General features: G+C 35.3%; 1 protein-coding gene across 1 annotated transcript; it reads right to left on the bottom strand.

Moving 5' to 3' along the window:
- Positions 1-1,719: 1,719 nt before the first annotated feature.
- Positions 1,720-6,674, bottom strand: LOC123557974 (uncharacterized). Its single transcript, XM_053544352.1, has 7 exons — positions 6,556-6,674; positions 5,843-6,017; positions 5,265-5,348; positions 4,647-4,718; positions 3,709-3,897; positions 3,301-3,405; positions 1,720-2,303 (listed from the first exon to the last, which is right to left on the bottom strand). The coding sequence occupies exons 2-7, from the start codon at positions 5,849-5,851 to the stop codon at positions 2,013-2,015; spliced, it is 750 nt and encodes a 249-aa protein (XP_053400327.1). The 5' UTR covers positions 5,852-6,017; positions 6,556-6,674; the 3' UTR covers positions 1,720-2,012.
- Positions 6,675-14,171: the final 7,497 nt, after the last annotated feature.

The raw sequence follows: 14,171 nt of genomic DNA, 5'->3' as shown, positions 1-14,171 counted from the left end.
CAGTACTGCAAGCAAACATGCATCGTGTCCAGCATGATAAGGGCTAGGAATTGGATCATTAATAAATAATAGGGGATGAAAATCTCCGAGACTGTAACTCCGTATATATTTATTCGTTTTTGTTGTTTGCATATACTGAGGCATTTTCTTCGAAGTTTTCCGGTTCCGGTTTATGTACACGTCGCAGACTGGTTGTCTGCATAAACATCCGAGCACCCCAAATCAGTCACAGAAATTCGTAAACCGCGCCAACATGATACTTTTACTTCATTTTCGTAATGAAAACTGTACATGCAACTGAAAAACACTTTTAAAACAGTAAGGAAGTGTAAATGCCCTCATGTTTCTGCGTGGAGTGTAAACAAACAAACAAAAATCCAAAAGCCAGTGCGAGAACGCGGTGAATGACGTCATCGTCAAAGCTTCCCGTAAATTTTGCAAAGTATGATATTCGCTGTAAGAGGTATGATGACACTGAATGTAAACTTCGCTGTAAGAGCAAAGTTTCACTTTCTTTTGAGTGTTGAATATTTCTTTGTAAGTGGATATATAAAAGATAAACCCCCATGCAAGGCGGTGCCTTAATTCATATTATTTTAATGTCAGAATCTGGAAGACAAAACTGCTGGTTTATTGAATAAAATGGAACCAAAAATCTACAAAGTAACATATGTTTTGTTATTATGACAGCATAAAAGCAGACGACATAAACTTCCCCATATATTAACCTCCACTTCTCAGCATATTTCATGAACTCTTCGTCCCTAATAAACATAATTATACTAATATTCTTAGTACACATGTTCTACATTTGGAAAGGGAATGTTATGTTCAATCAAATATAAGTCAGAACAAAGCGGTTATAATGGAAAATACATGCCTAATTTACTACTGCGCTGCTTATAACAATGCAAAAATGCACCCCTTCCCCACCACCTGCCAACAACATCTTTCATTTTCGTTTTTTTTTTTAAATATTATTTCGGACAGAACCCTCATTTTAATAGAAACTGTTAAGTTCCCTGTGACTCTGCCAGAAATCTCTTTATTTAAAAATATATAGGATAAGAGAATTAATGTTTGATCCACAAACAAGGTTTTTTTTTTATTGCTCTTTAGACATAAGGCAGTACTGTTAATTTTAGTTCAAAAGAACTCTGAGGGTTGCATAATAGGAACTTTTTAAATTTTTAATATATTTTGATTAGTTTTGAATTTTTTTTCATAAAACGATTTTGATTTGGTCTACTCAGCCATTTTGTTTATTCCAAAGAATGTGAAGATTTAATTTTGACTTTAATCTTTGTAGCATGAAAGCAACATTTGCATGTAAAAATACCCTTTCGATATAGTGAATTTATTCGATTTTTTACATACTATATTAGGTTAATAAAATTTACATTATTAAAGACGTCTTAGAATGATTGATATTTTATATTTGGATCGTCAAAAATAAACAGTATAGAAGAAAGTACTCTAGACGCCCTATATCTGTGAAATATTTCTAATGTATATCACTTCATAAAAACTAAACATGCAAATAATTTGCACATAAGACTAGGTACAAAATGTTTTTTTCAAACATAAAAAAGAAATTCAAATTGAGATTATGGTAGAAGCTTAAGTACAAACTAAAGAGAAGTACAAAGTATGCACCACAATGCTCACTACTGACTTTTCCAGTTAATATGGTGAAAACAAAAACGTATAAGTATAGCAGAAGTAATGCAGATTAATTAATTAAATCATTAATTTACTCAACATGCACAGTTGCGCAAAAGGAATCACACCAAAAGGACAGATAAATATTTGTGATATATCGACAAACCGACACTGAGACAGTCAAGCAGAATTGACAAAGTCAGTATATCTCACACATAAGGGAGACTAATAAAGTAATTAATAATATTATGTGAGGTTCTCAGATTTATAGATTAAATACGATAAATATATTCTTTAGTATATTCCCGTTTTTGTCAGTATTGTTAAATTTCTGTATAAAACAGACAAGATCATTGTTTTGTGCCTTCAGCATAACCCTTACAGACAAGAGGCCCATCTTTGTGTAAGTAAACTGGGGGCCAGACGACGCGGACGGTTTTAGGGCCCCTCTTAGCGTACGTCTCAAACACGTTGGTGTTAAATGGCATTCCAGGCTTCGTTTCAAAATCCATCAACATTGGCGGGTATTGTGCCTGCATCAGCCAGCACAAGTGGAAGCACTTCTCGAGGTATTTCTGGACCCCGGCATTTCGCAATACATCTTGATATTGTTTGTCATTGCTTATAGCTGGTAAAATATCCTGAAATTGAAACAATATAAGCTGTTATTATTGATAGTTAATATCACATTAAAAATACACCTAACACAACGTCTAAATTCGGCAATATCTTTCCATTTACATGTACCAGTACAGTCATGAAATTTCGCAAGTGTTTAGAAAAGTACTGTCATAAATACTATAGAATCAATTAATAGTTCAACAAAACAGAGCGTTTTATTTTTCACGGCCTCAATCCGGTTCAAAAGTCAAATTGTCAAAATTGAAATTACTTATTTATCCTTCCATATATTAGAAATAAATCTAAACGTGGTTTTATCATTGGCCATCTATCAATGACAACTCAATATCTACATTTCTGTACCCTAAAATATATAATATTCATTTGTATCTTTGTGAATTTTACACAAAACAGTAGTAGAATTCAAAAATGAATAAAATGAAATATACTTTACTCGATTTTGATCAAATTCAAATATGTTATTCACCAACAATTTATTTTCCTAATGTGTTATAAATGTCATAAATATACTGTCAGTACACATTTTATGCAACATGACAGATATAGCAAAATATCAAATTGAAAATGTATGTTTTTGAGCTCAGGATCAGTGGGTCTCCGTCTGGAAATCTTTGAAATAAAGGTATGAAATGTTGGACTCTGGTGCATTTTTTTATCTAAATTTTGAGAAAATATTATTCCTTTGCCAAAATAGTTGAGTGCAACTTTAATGAGTACAGGTCACTTCTAAGCCAACTGGGGGTGGGGGAAGGAGGAGGGAGGGCACCGTCACCCCTTGGCCCGGCCCTAGAACCGGGCCTGCATGGCATTCGTGTATCAATAATGTTCACCCCTGTTGAAAATTCCATTTTAAAGAAATTTTATTGTATCAAATAAAAACGAATTCCCTCAAGTAATGAAATTCTTTTTATTATAAATATTTCTCACAGATTTAAAAATAAGAAGTGCTAAAAATGAAATAATTAAAAACATCTTATCCCTACTATTAAAACTTACCGAAACTGCAACATGTTTGAGAACTTCAGCCGCTACGCTTTTGGAGAACACTTTGATTGGTACTTCAACTTCTGCACTAATGACTGGGCCATCAGTCTCACCAGCCTGAACGTGAGAGTAAAAGTCACAGTAATTTTGAACCAGTCTGAGCCTCACATACTATATAATCTAACATTGATGTTGCATATGAACCTCACAATTTTAAAAGACAAAGCTTTGAACCGTTAATCCAGGGCCACAAGTTCGATCAACTTGAAGGAAAGGTCTTCCAGTGACAATTTCATGAAAGAGATAAAAACAGAAGTCTGTTTTCATTATACTGTAATCATTTGTCTAAAAAAAACAACATTTTTTATCTTTTGTCTCAAACGACGAAAGTTTTACAAAGGTTTAGATAAATTGTCTTACGTTTGGTTTGGTTGCGTCAGTCATTTGTTCGACGTCTGACATCTTTCCCGACTTATGGTTACCAGGTTGTTTGTTTCCATTACCAGCTGTCTCTTTACTTTCTCCTTGTTTACCCAGCTGTCTTCGGCGACCAGGTACTTGATCACAAGTACTTAGACTCTCAGCTGGTAAAGGTTTGGCAAATTGGGCCTTGAATTGTGTGGAGGTAAATGGCATGGTAAGAATGTTATTTTTAAGACAATTCAACAGTTTTTAAAAAGCAAAATAGATAATTTGGTACGAATGACCTGGAGGCTTTTCATTGTTGAATGGTTAGGTTGTTTACTTAATACATTTAGTCATCGACACAGCCATAAGTCTAAGCAGGCCATGTTCATTGCAAGAGGAGAGCCGGGTAACTGTTCGGAGGGATGTTAACCTTTAGCCTGCTGGCGGCAATTGATTCTGCCTTTGCGACCAGTGCAGACCAAGATCAGCCTGCACATCCGTGCAGTCTGATCATGGTCTGCACTGTTCGCTATTCAGTCAGTAAATTTTCAGTAAACACCCCTTCAAATGATAAATGGTACTGCCCAAATTATATGATGGACCAGTCCATTATAGAAATTTAGCAGGCTAAAGGTTAATGTACTTAAATGTGCTCACTTTGCATGTTCGGTGTTTAAAAGTAAATTTGTTATGTATTTGTTTTACTACTAATTCAAAATAGATATAAAAAAAACTAAAAACAAATATAACTCTTTGAGAAGAATTAGTGCAAATATAACTAAGCAATGAAGCAATTCAAAGTTTGGAATGAAGTATTCAGGGAGTTGAGACATATCTCATCAAAAATAATTGGGGCATTTTATACCGATAGTCCCTGTACTTATACATTCAAACTGCATGCATACTTGCTGAATCAATGGATTCTCTTCATACAGAGATTGTACTGTTACCTGTGTAGCATTTACGGTTTTCGTCAGTGGCACTGCAGGTTTAGATCGGCACAGGCTAAGAATAGGTTTCTTCTGAAAATGGAAATTCAATAAGAATTGGAAATTGTTGTCTTCTGACAATGAAAATATAGTAAAAACTCAGCGACGGCTACCATCAGGAATATTGTATCAAGAATTATTAAAATAAGTTATAGAACTTGTTCAACAATCAAATAAAATAATAAAATCTGTAAAAAGATCCCTTGGAAACATAGAATGCAACCAAAAAAGAATAACAGCAGACTGGGTTTGATTGAGTCTGTTCAAGAGAGGTTATAAAATGTGCAACACCTCCCACACCCCCTAGCACCGTCTTAAGCGGAACTCTATTACAGATCTATTGAATGGACTCTATGATCCCAAAGGACCAGACAATACAACAATACTGACAACTACTACATTGTTGCCACGCATGGGTTTCACCACATGTGTACATGTATCGAACCGTAATAAAAACTCAGTTTTTATATAAATCAGTGTGAGTGAAATAATTGTAATCGGACGTCAAGAAAAATGATTTATTCACAGTGTCTACGATTTATTGGGACAACCCTCGAAAACAACATGATTTAGGTCTACCTTAAAATACGCAGGATTAGACACTAGTTGCGCAAGTGACGTTTGCTGCTCTCGAAGCGCTTCAGAACATAACTCATTGCAACGCTGAAAATAAAGACCTTTAAATAATTATATAAATATGCTTGTAGTAAATAAGCTTGTAGTCACCAAAAAGCTACTGATAATCAATCTGTACGATGCCTCGTAACAATAGATTGCAATCAAGCAAACGTATAGCGAACTTGGTTTTGACCGCTCGGACTCAACACCGACCAACACGCCCCTAGCATCAAAAACTTTCTGGGCCACACTGCGGTGGAATATTGACAAGCTGCTTGATACTGAATACAGAAAATTTACTTAGTGGAATTAAATATTAAAATATGGCATTATATCATGGTGTGTGATGATTTCCTCTTCCTTTCATTTCAGAGGCAGTCAAAGGCCAAAGATTTCATATTAAAAGCTGAATCCAAATGTCTATTCGGACACTCGGAAGCTATTTAACTGGTTAATTTTATTTCTGCATTAAAACTTTACAAAGTCACTGTTTAACTGTTTCTGTGCTTTTTCAAACAAAATACTAGCATATATTCTACCTTCAACATTCCATATAGTATATCAATTGCCTCTTCATCTTCGCGGTGGGTTCCGTCGTTCTCTTCAGTCAAAAATTCAAACGCATCTGTCCATTCGTTGTCAAACAGCTCTCTGAAATTCTCTCCAAGTTTTGTAGGTCGGTTCTCGTCGCTCAAATCGGTTACAACTGGGTTTCTAAATTTCAAAAGATTGGACTTAAGTTCGCTCAGTCTGTTAAATGACAGGAATATCAGATAAGACACTAATGTTTGTGTCAGAAAGGTCCCCTGCCACTTTTGAAGTGCAGGGAACCAGATTATGTTTGAGGCTGTTGCTGTGAAGACATTAAATTTCCTAGATTTTTTGGGAGGTTGGGTTTAACGTTACACCTTTACTATTACAGGCCATAATTTATGGTCATATTTCAGTTTTTGATAGTGGAGAATGACTCCAGGTGCTACTTTGGACATTATTGCAGGCATGGGCAGGTAGCTGGGTAGAACCATCCAGGCAGCTTCCTCACATGAATAAACTCTACATCCCACGCGAGGTTCCGAACCTACAGCAGTGAGGGGCAAATAACTTCGATATTGGTCTAATTTGACTTTGTGAAGAAAAAACCACTTTAAAATACTTCTCAGAGCTGAATTAAGGGGGCATCAATCTTGAAATGTATATCTTAATATCGTTTTTAAATACAATGTAGAAAACTTCGAATGACATTAAACAATACCTAGCTATATGACTTTAGTTGATATTTCATGATATAAAGCTAACCGACTACTAAATTTGTATATCATAATTATGGAAGGCTTGGCCCCTTACTGAATGCAAATATTGACTGTCAAACTGTAATTGTAATCTAGTAAATTTAATTACAAATTCAAGTTTATTCAAATAAAGCGCTAAATATATCGGTGGATAAATGCAACCTTTAAATAGTTATCGGCTTTAGTTTTATATATATATATTTTTTTTAAATATTTTTAGGAAAACAGTTTCGGTTCCATAGTTCCTTGCCCGGTACAACATATTATTGCTCAGATCAAACTCGTAGAATATCATATGTTTATATAAATAGTTAAAAGTTACATTCTTTAGTTTAATTATGTGTAGGTTAGTGTCTATTAGTAAACATTCGCCGCCTCCTCAGACCAATTTAATTTTTTTACGGTTAATAAACGGCTGGAAGTAAATTTTGATTTACCAAAATAAAATACTGTAATGACATTGGACAAAAATAATTTCAAACACTAATAACGCATAAAGTATAAGACTTTCCATACAATATGAATGATGATTTTTAATTGGAAACAGTAAATATCATAAAAGTAGTTTAATTCTTCTGATTTAAGAACGAATGTCCTATAAATGTAAGCAGACTATTGACCTATTCAATGCGTGCTCTTTTGCTTCAGTTGCTTCTTTCAGTTCCTTACGAAGTTTCTCCACTTCGTCTTCATATTGTGCAATAATCCTTTGATCTTCCAGTCTCTGCCTTCCAACTTCAGTGTTCTGTCTTCCATATGATATTTCCTCTACAACAGTTTTGGTAAGTATTCGTAATAGATAAGAGATTGGTACATCAATATTTTTTTCAGTCATACATGACAAAACATTATTAGTATGCGATATAACTGTACGCAATTTGATGGCTTATGAGCCAGTGTAATAACAGATATATGCACGATATATCGTAGCGGCGATATTTATTTCAGTCGATCTGCACGCAAAAGTCATATGCACATACTCCAGGATCCGTACAAAGTTATACAATACTATTAAACTGCTATGTAATGCCTTGGTCACAAAACCGTACGATGTCCCTGCGGCTTAAACAATCGTTCGAGTCCACCAATTTTAGAATCCTTACGGTCTCAGTACAATTGTAGTGTCTGGTCACAGTACCTACGCCCCCATACGATCTTTAGACGATGCAATCGTATGATATCCGTATGGACATCGCAGACAAGTCGTGTGGAACTCGCAAGAAGCCCGCAGACTGCTCGTGGGTTTGTACGGCGCTTACACGGCAATCGTACGGTGTCACACAATGTCCACACGGTGTCCATGCGACAAGAACAAATCAGTTCGGCGGCGTCTGTAAGATTTCCATTTTCAATCGTAGGATTTTCGTACGGACATCGCAGACTAGTCGTACGGAAATCGCAAGAAGCCCGGCCTTACCTTGTATGATTCCCGTTGACTCGTACGGCGCTCGTACAGGGTCCTGTTTTTATACCACAGTGAATCACCAAGGAAGTCGTACAGAGCCAATACGGAGATAGTGATCGTGCGACCGCCCTGCGATACCTGTGCGAGCATCGGCAACTCTCGCAGTTTTCGAAATCCGCATGGACATCGTGCGATGCTCGTACGAGCTCTTCCGAGGCCCGTACGGTTCCCGCGCGGGGCTCTTGCGAGCTGCGCCCGACTTCGAAAATCTCTACGAGCTCGTAGAGACCTCGGGAGCTCGGTGAAACATTTTCACCGAGTTTCCGAGTCCTCTTCGAGCTCACAAAATCTGTACGACGCTCGTATGAGTCAACGATGTCCGTACGGACGCCATACGAGTTAGCCAAAATTTGACTGAAAACCTACTCGTGCGGAGCTCGTAGCGTGCTTGTGACCTGGGTATAAAGTGAGCGTTTTAATTTTCAGAAACAATACTTTGTAAAAGCTGGAACAACTGATATGTATTAGATCTTCCTGGTAAAAGATATTTAAGTGCAGGAATCGTGTACATTTGATAAAAACATACACGTGCACGTGTCTTTTGTGTCAATGCAAAGTGACTTGATCCTCAACTCTTTTATTCAAAGTCCTGTCATATCGTCATATGAGGACTTAATCTAGTTCGTTTGTACAATCCACCTTGTATAATGCCCAGAGAGGCACCTTGGATCTACTTTGACCATTAAAAGCCTGACACGCACTATATGGGTTTAATTTGTAACACATGATAAAAAAAACACAACAAAGTTGGAAGATGGATATGTAACATATTTGCTGACCCTGTTGGCTTTGCAGAAGGACAACAGATCCTCATTCCAGTCAATCATTGATTTATTACTTTCCTTTAAATTTTTGGGTATATTTACAGTCTTTCGATAGTTCTCCCTTACTTGATGAAGCTTGTCTCTTACCCTTGTTGCCTCTGTCTTTACAACGGCTTCGGTTTCTAGCCATATTAAATCCCGACAAAGTTGTGTCACATTGTCTAATGACTGATGTGAGCCTTTATCCTCCATCTACATTAACAATGAAAATGTGAAATTGGATTAATTATTATATTAATCAAATTAATCACATAAAAGAATTTTCAAATATAATATAATATTTAATATTTTAAATATTTCAGAAAAACTTTGTTGTCTTTACTGTTTGCATGGGGCATAAAACAGGACGGTAAGCAACCTTTCCGAATGCCGAACGTTTTGTATATATTACAGACTAAGTTTATCAAATTATTGTTTCTATGATACTTCTACTTGAAATCTGCATTGAAAGGTTATCTAGAAATAAATGGAAATCTTGGAGGAATACCTGTATATTAAAATCTATAGCAACTTCAATAAGGATTTACTTCAAAGTAATAAAATTACTTTTTGCTATAATGCTTAAAACAAATATTAAAGACAAAAACAAAAACACAACCTCTTTTTTTTGTGTAATAATTATGCGAAGTTTAAGAAGATAAAATATGGCATTTAAGAACATGTTTCAATTTGAAATTATTCTCTAATGACCAGTTTAGTAACTGGAGTACTAGGTAAAGGGAGGTAAACATACTGGTCATAGGCTTGTTGTACTGCATTATGACCAGCAGAGTTACGCTTGTTAAACAATTTCATGATATATAATTATAAGGTTGATGATGATAAACAATACTAAGATGAGGGTTTATATAAAAAGGCCAGTCTTTGAAAATGGCTTGTTTAGTGTAATTCAACGTAGACCAACCTACTTTTTATCATAAAAAACGACTTTGTGAGGTATTTGCCATTGAACACGGATCAAAAAAGTTACATTTCGGTTTAATTTCTTGATGGATATAAATCATTCAGGATATTTTAGATAACATAAAAGCAATATTTCCTTTCAAAACTTTTGTAAAATGTCTGATAAAATATTTTTGAAATTGTGATTTTGCTCGATTTTTACAATGGGAAAACACACTTTTCACTTTAAAATTTACATTCTGAAAGGTATTTTTGTAAAGATCGAATTACCCCTCTCGGAGATCTTTACTATAACAAATACTTCATACCTGAATCTTGTAAAATAAATAAGAAGACTCCCTCGATGTATAATATGAGTAATAAGGTTTGTTTGCATGTCTATAAATGAAAAAAAAATTGAAAATGCTACCAAAATGTCAAGTATTGGTCAACAATAAACATAAAAATGCCACTTTCATTGGAAAAACAATAAGGATTTTTTCTTCCGCCGTTATCCGACTAGTCCGGAAGTGCTGCTTGATTACCTATTTAGTACTACTGTTTCATATAATTACAAATATGATTAGCTATAGTGTTGACAGTTAGATTTTTTTGTCGATAAATAACATGTGAATATGGGGGAAAAGGTTACTGAATTGCTTTATCCTTTCAGATGCCTTTAGTAATCGTAAATAAAATACGATTGTATGTGTTTAAGTTAGGATCATACAGACACAATCTTAATTATTTACTTTTTCTCATTTTTACTTGTCTTTAGGTATGCTATCAGTCACATTCGTAATGTATCTAATGAGGAGGAAAACCTGCTTTTTTGGTGGAGACGGTTTTCTAAACTATAATGTTTAGATCAGTTGGCGACTATTTGTATAACAATCTCTTTATATACCCCCGTAATGAGCTTTCTCATTTACGTTTTTTCATTCGATAAAGTCTGGTAAAATAAACTCACAAGAAGACTCCCTTAAGCAAGAGTATGAGGTAACCAGTACGTGGGATAATTCGCACAATGCTGAGGGAGACCGAGAAAGCTCGTGTATAATTTGGTGAGAAAAAAAACACAACGGTCAGTCATGAATATCGTTTCGTAACTGAACACCTGGACAAAGATTAGATCTATGTGGAAACAAAATAAAATGATTTCTAACAAAATGGGAAAATCAACATTCAAACGCTTTTAAGAAGGACGGACACTTTTATGCTCCCAAAGAAGCTCACTATAGATTGGATTGAAATATTAATTTTTAACCTTTACCCTGCTAAATTTCTAAAATGGACCGGTCCGTCATTCGATTTTGGCAGTACCAACTATTATTCAAAGGGGTGGTCACTGAAAATTTACTGACTGAATAGCGAACAGTGCAGACCATGATCAGATTGCACGGATGTGCAGGCCGATCTTGGTCTGCAATGGTCGCAAAGGCAGAAACACTTGCCGCAAGCAGGTTGAAGGTCAAACTGTAATTTCAAATATGGAAAGTGAAAATACAGAATAAAATGTAATTTGAACTTGTGTTTATAAGACATGATATAATTTATACATGAAAATGCGTGGTCTTCATCACCTTCCACATACTGATTGTGTTACATCTCATTGTGTCATCTAACCACATTATAGACCATATATACCCAAGAAAACAAATATATTAGAGTAAAAATGGAATATTATTAGGGTCGTGGCTTACATAAGGGAATGAAACAGTCTCTTGTAAGTCTCTAATAATGGAAATATGATGAAGGTTTTATGGTATTTTTTGGTTTCATATATATAATTATAAATGGATGATAGTTAACTTATATACCTCAAGGCAGCGATGGAAAAGACATGACATATGAGAAAATTAAACGTTGTTATTCCTTTTTAACAGTGCATTCCTTTGAGGATTATCCGATTGAAATATACCTACTACATAACACATTCTCACGTCCTCATTTCACTTTCAAATCTATACAGTCTCAAAGCGAATACCACTAAAAGCCTGATATCTAGATTTCCCAGATTATTACGTCTTCTCATTAATGATGTTTAAAATATCAGCATTGCCTTAAGTGAGTAGTCAGTATCGTTAATATACAGACATTTAAAGCAGCCAAAACATCTGCCTTTTATAACTTTTACCACCAAAAGGTTTATAATCGCATATCCAAAGAAAGGAGAAAGCCTCTCTAAACTTTTGATTGTTTTTTTTTTTTTTTTTTTTTTTTTTTTTTTTTTTGGCAGGGAAATGGGTAAAAATAATTTGGTAATGATTGAAACTGAAACCATTGATAAACATTAATTACCCCTGTGATTTTAGAAGATCAAAATTCCCTGTGCACCGTATCCCGTCAGAGTTTTATAATACATTCTTGCATAAAAACTACTTTTTTCACTGGATCCGCCCATGTATTAACGGGAGAAAAATCGTGTGCAAACAAGGCAATTCACGTGCTGTTAATACCCGATTTTTATTTTTGAAATGCTTTGCCAGGGATATATGTATGTATTTTTACGCACACTGATATTTGGCATCTGCGTCTTGTTTCTTCCTTAACAACCTCATCTTGTAGCATTATAAATACAATGTAATCCATAGTGTGTTTAGCTGTATCTGTTTCCAACCCCAAACGTACTGCCCCCATCAATGTACGCCCTAGCTTCTCTTAGAGTTCACTCCCTTTACAAAGCGTCTGTTCAGCTATTGTAAATAACTGTGAATAAATAAGTATCGCGTGTAACTTGTGCTATTGTTCGTTTTTAGGTATTATATTTATGATTTTGTTAAGTATCAGTCGGTATGTTTTTATCTAATTTCTCGAAGAATTTATATAAACAGCTTGGAAACTTGACACTACGTTCGTACTTATCCGTACTCCAACTGCGTGTCTGTACTCAGTATAACTCGAATGCAAAGTTATTATTCTTGAAATTGTGATCGAGTCCACCAAATTGTGAAATGATATGAACAATTATTGGTAATTTTATGTTTGTAATAATGAGAGATAAAAAATCGCTTAAAAACCTTCAGGAGGTGCTTCTGATAGCGTTGTTTATTTCCGGGCCCTGGATACGGATATTTAAAACATGTTTACCGTTTCCAAGAACAACTGGAATGGTAAATAAAAAATGTACCGGAATCGTCAAGTCATCATGTGTGAAAACAATACATAAATCGCCGTGAAATATATTTTTATGCAAGAATAGCGACAATACACGTTTGTTTTGTGTATTACAAAAAAACGTGTATTATCCCTACAAAAAATGTATCTTCTTTTGAACTTTTATAGCAATAAGCAAGATGCCGTCATGAGACTGTCGAACTTTCCCTTGCTCTGGTAAGCTATGCAATTTCTATCGCCAAAAAAATAATTACCGTAAGTGAATCTTACGGCGCGGCTTTAAAATATTCTCAAATAGAAGCTGACATCGCGTCATAGTTGATGTCTTATATGTGATCTATACCAGAACAGATGAAAGAGAACAGGCAAAAGTTTGCTGCAAATGTATTTCATTTTGGTGTGTTACCTTATCCGTAACTCATGAATTTTATTCGTGTAGATTCGCTTTTAGACTGGTGACAGTTCTTGCATTTGCCAATCATATTCTATTCTTATATTTCATGTTAAATTACTTCACTTCATAGTTATAATATGGTTAACTGTTGACGTTATGATCAAGTTCATGCGCTCTACACATCGTCTCATTGCCACCTACCTACATGCTAAGTTCAAAGGCAATGCCTTGAATGGCTATGCTTTGGAAACATTTGACATTGCTGTAACCTGTGACCTATCACCTTAGTTCATGTGCTCGAATTCTAAAGCTTTTTTTTCTTTGGGGGGGGGGGGGGGGGGGGGGGGGTACGAGGAGGAAGTCGTGAGTGGGGGAGAAATGTGGATTGCTGCACTCCTGAAATCATCTTATCACCACCCAACTGTATTCCAAGTTTAGTCAACATCTTGAGTAGTTCTTAAGTTGTGCTCTGGACACAATAAAAACAAGAGGGTCATGACGATCCTATATCGCTCATCTGTTAAACTTGGCCTTGAGATCATCAAGATAAACACTTTGACAAATTTTCATGAATAGTTTTTGACCCTACATGACCCAGTTTCGAACTTGACCTATGAATCATCAAGATAAACATTCTGATTAGGTTTCATGAGGATAGGGTCAAACATATGACCTCTAGAGTGTTAACAAGCTTTTCCTTTGATTTGAGCGGATGACCCAGGTTTTGACCCAACATAACCTAGTGACAAACTTGGTCTATGAATCATCAAGATAAACATTCTGACCAAGCTTCACGAAGATAGGATTATAAATGTGGCCTCTAGATTGTAAATAAGCTTAGACCTAGTGGTTGAACCCATATAATCCAGTTTTTAAACCTGGCATAGAAATTATCAA

The sequence above is a fragment of the Mercenaria mercenaria genome, chromosome 5, assembly GCF_021730395.1.
Source record: "Mercenaria mercenaria strain notata chromosome 5, MADL_Memer_1, whole genome shotgun sequence".
In the NCBI taxonomy this organism is placed as follows: Eukaryota; Metazoa; Mollusca; class Bivalvia; order Venerida; family Veneridae; genus Mercenaria; species Mercenaria mercenaria.
Note: the sequence above shows the minus strand (reverse complement) of the source record. Positions and strands in the feature narration are given on the sequence as shown.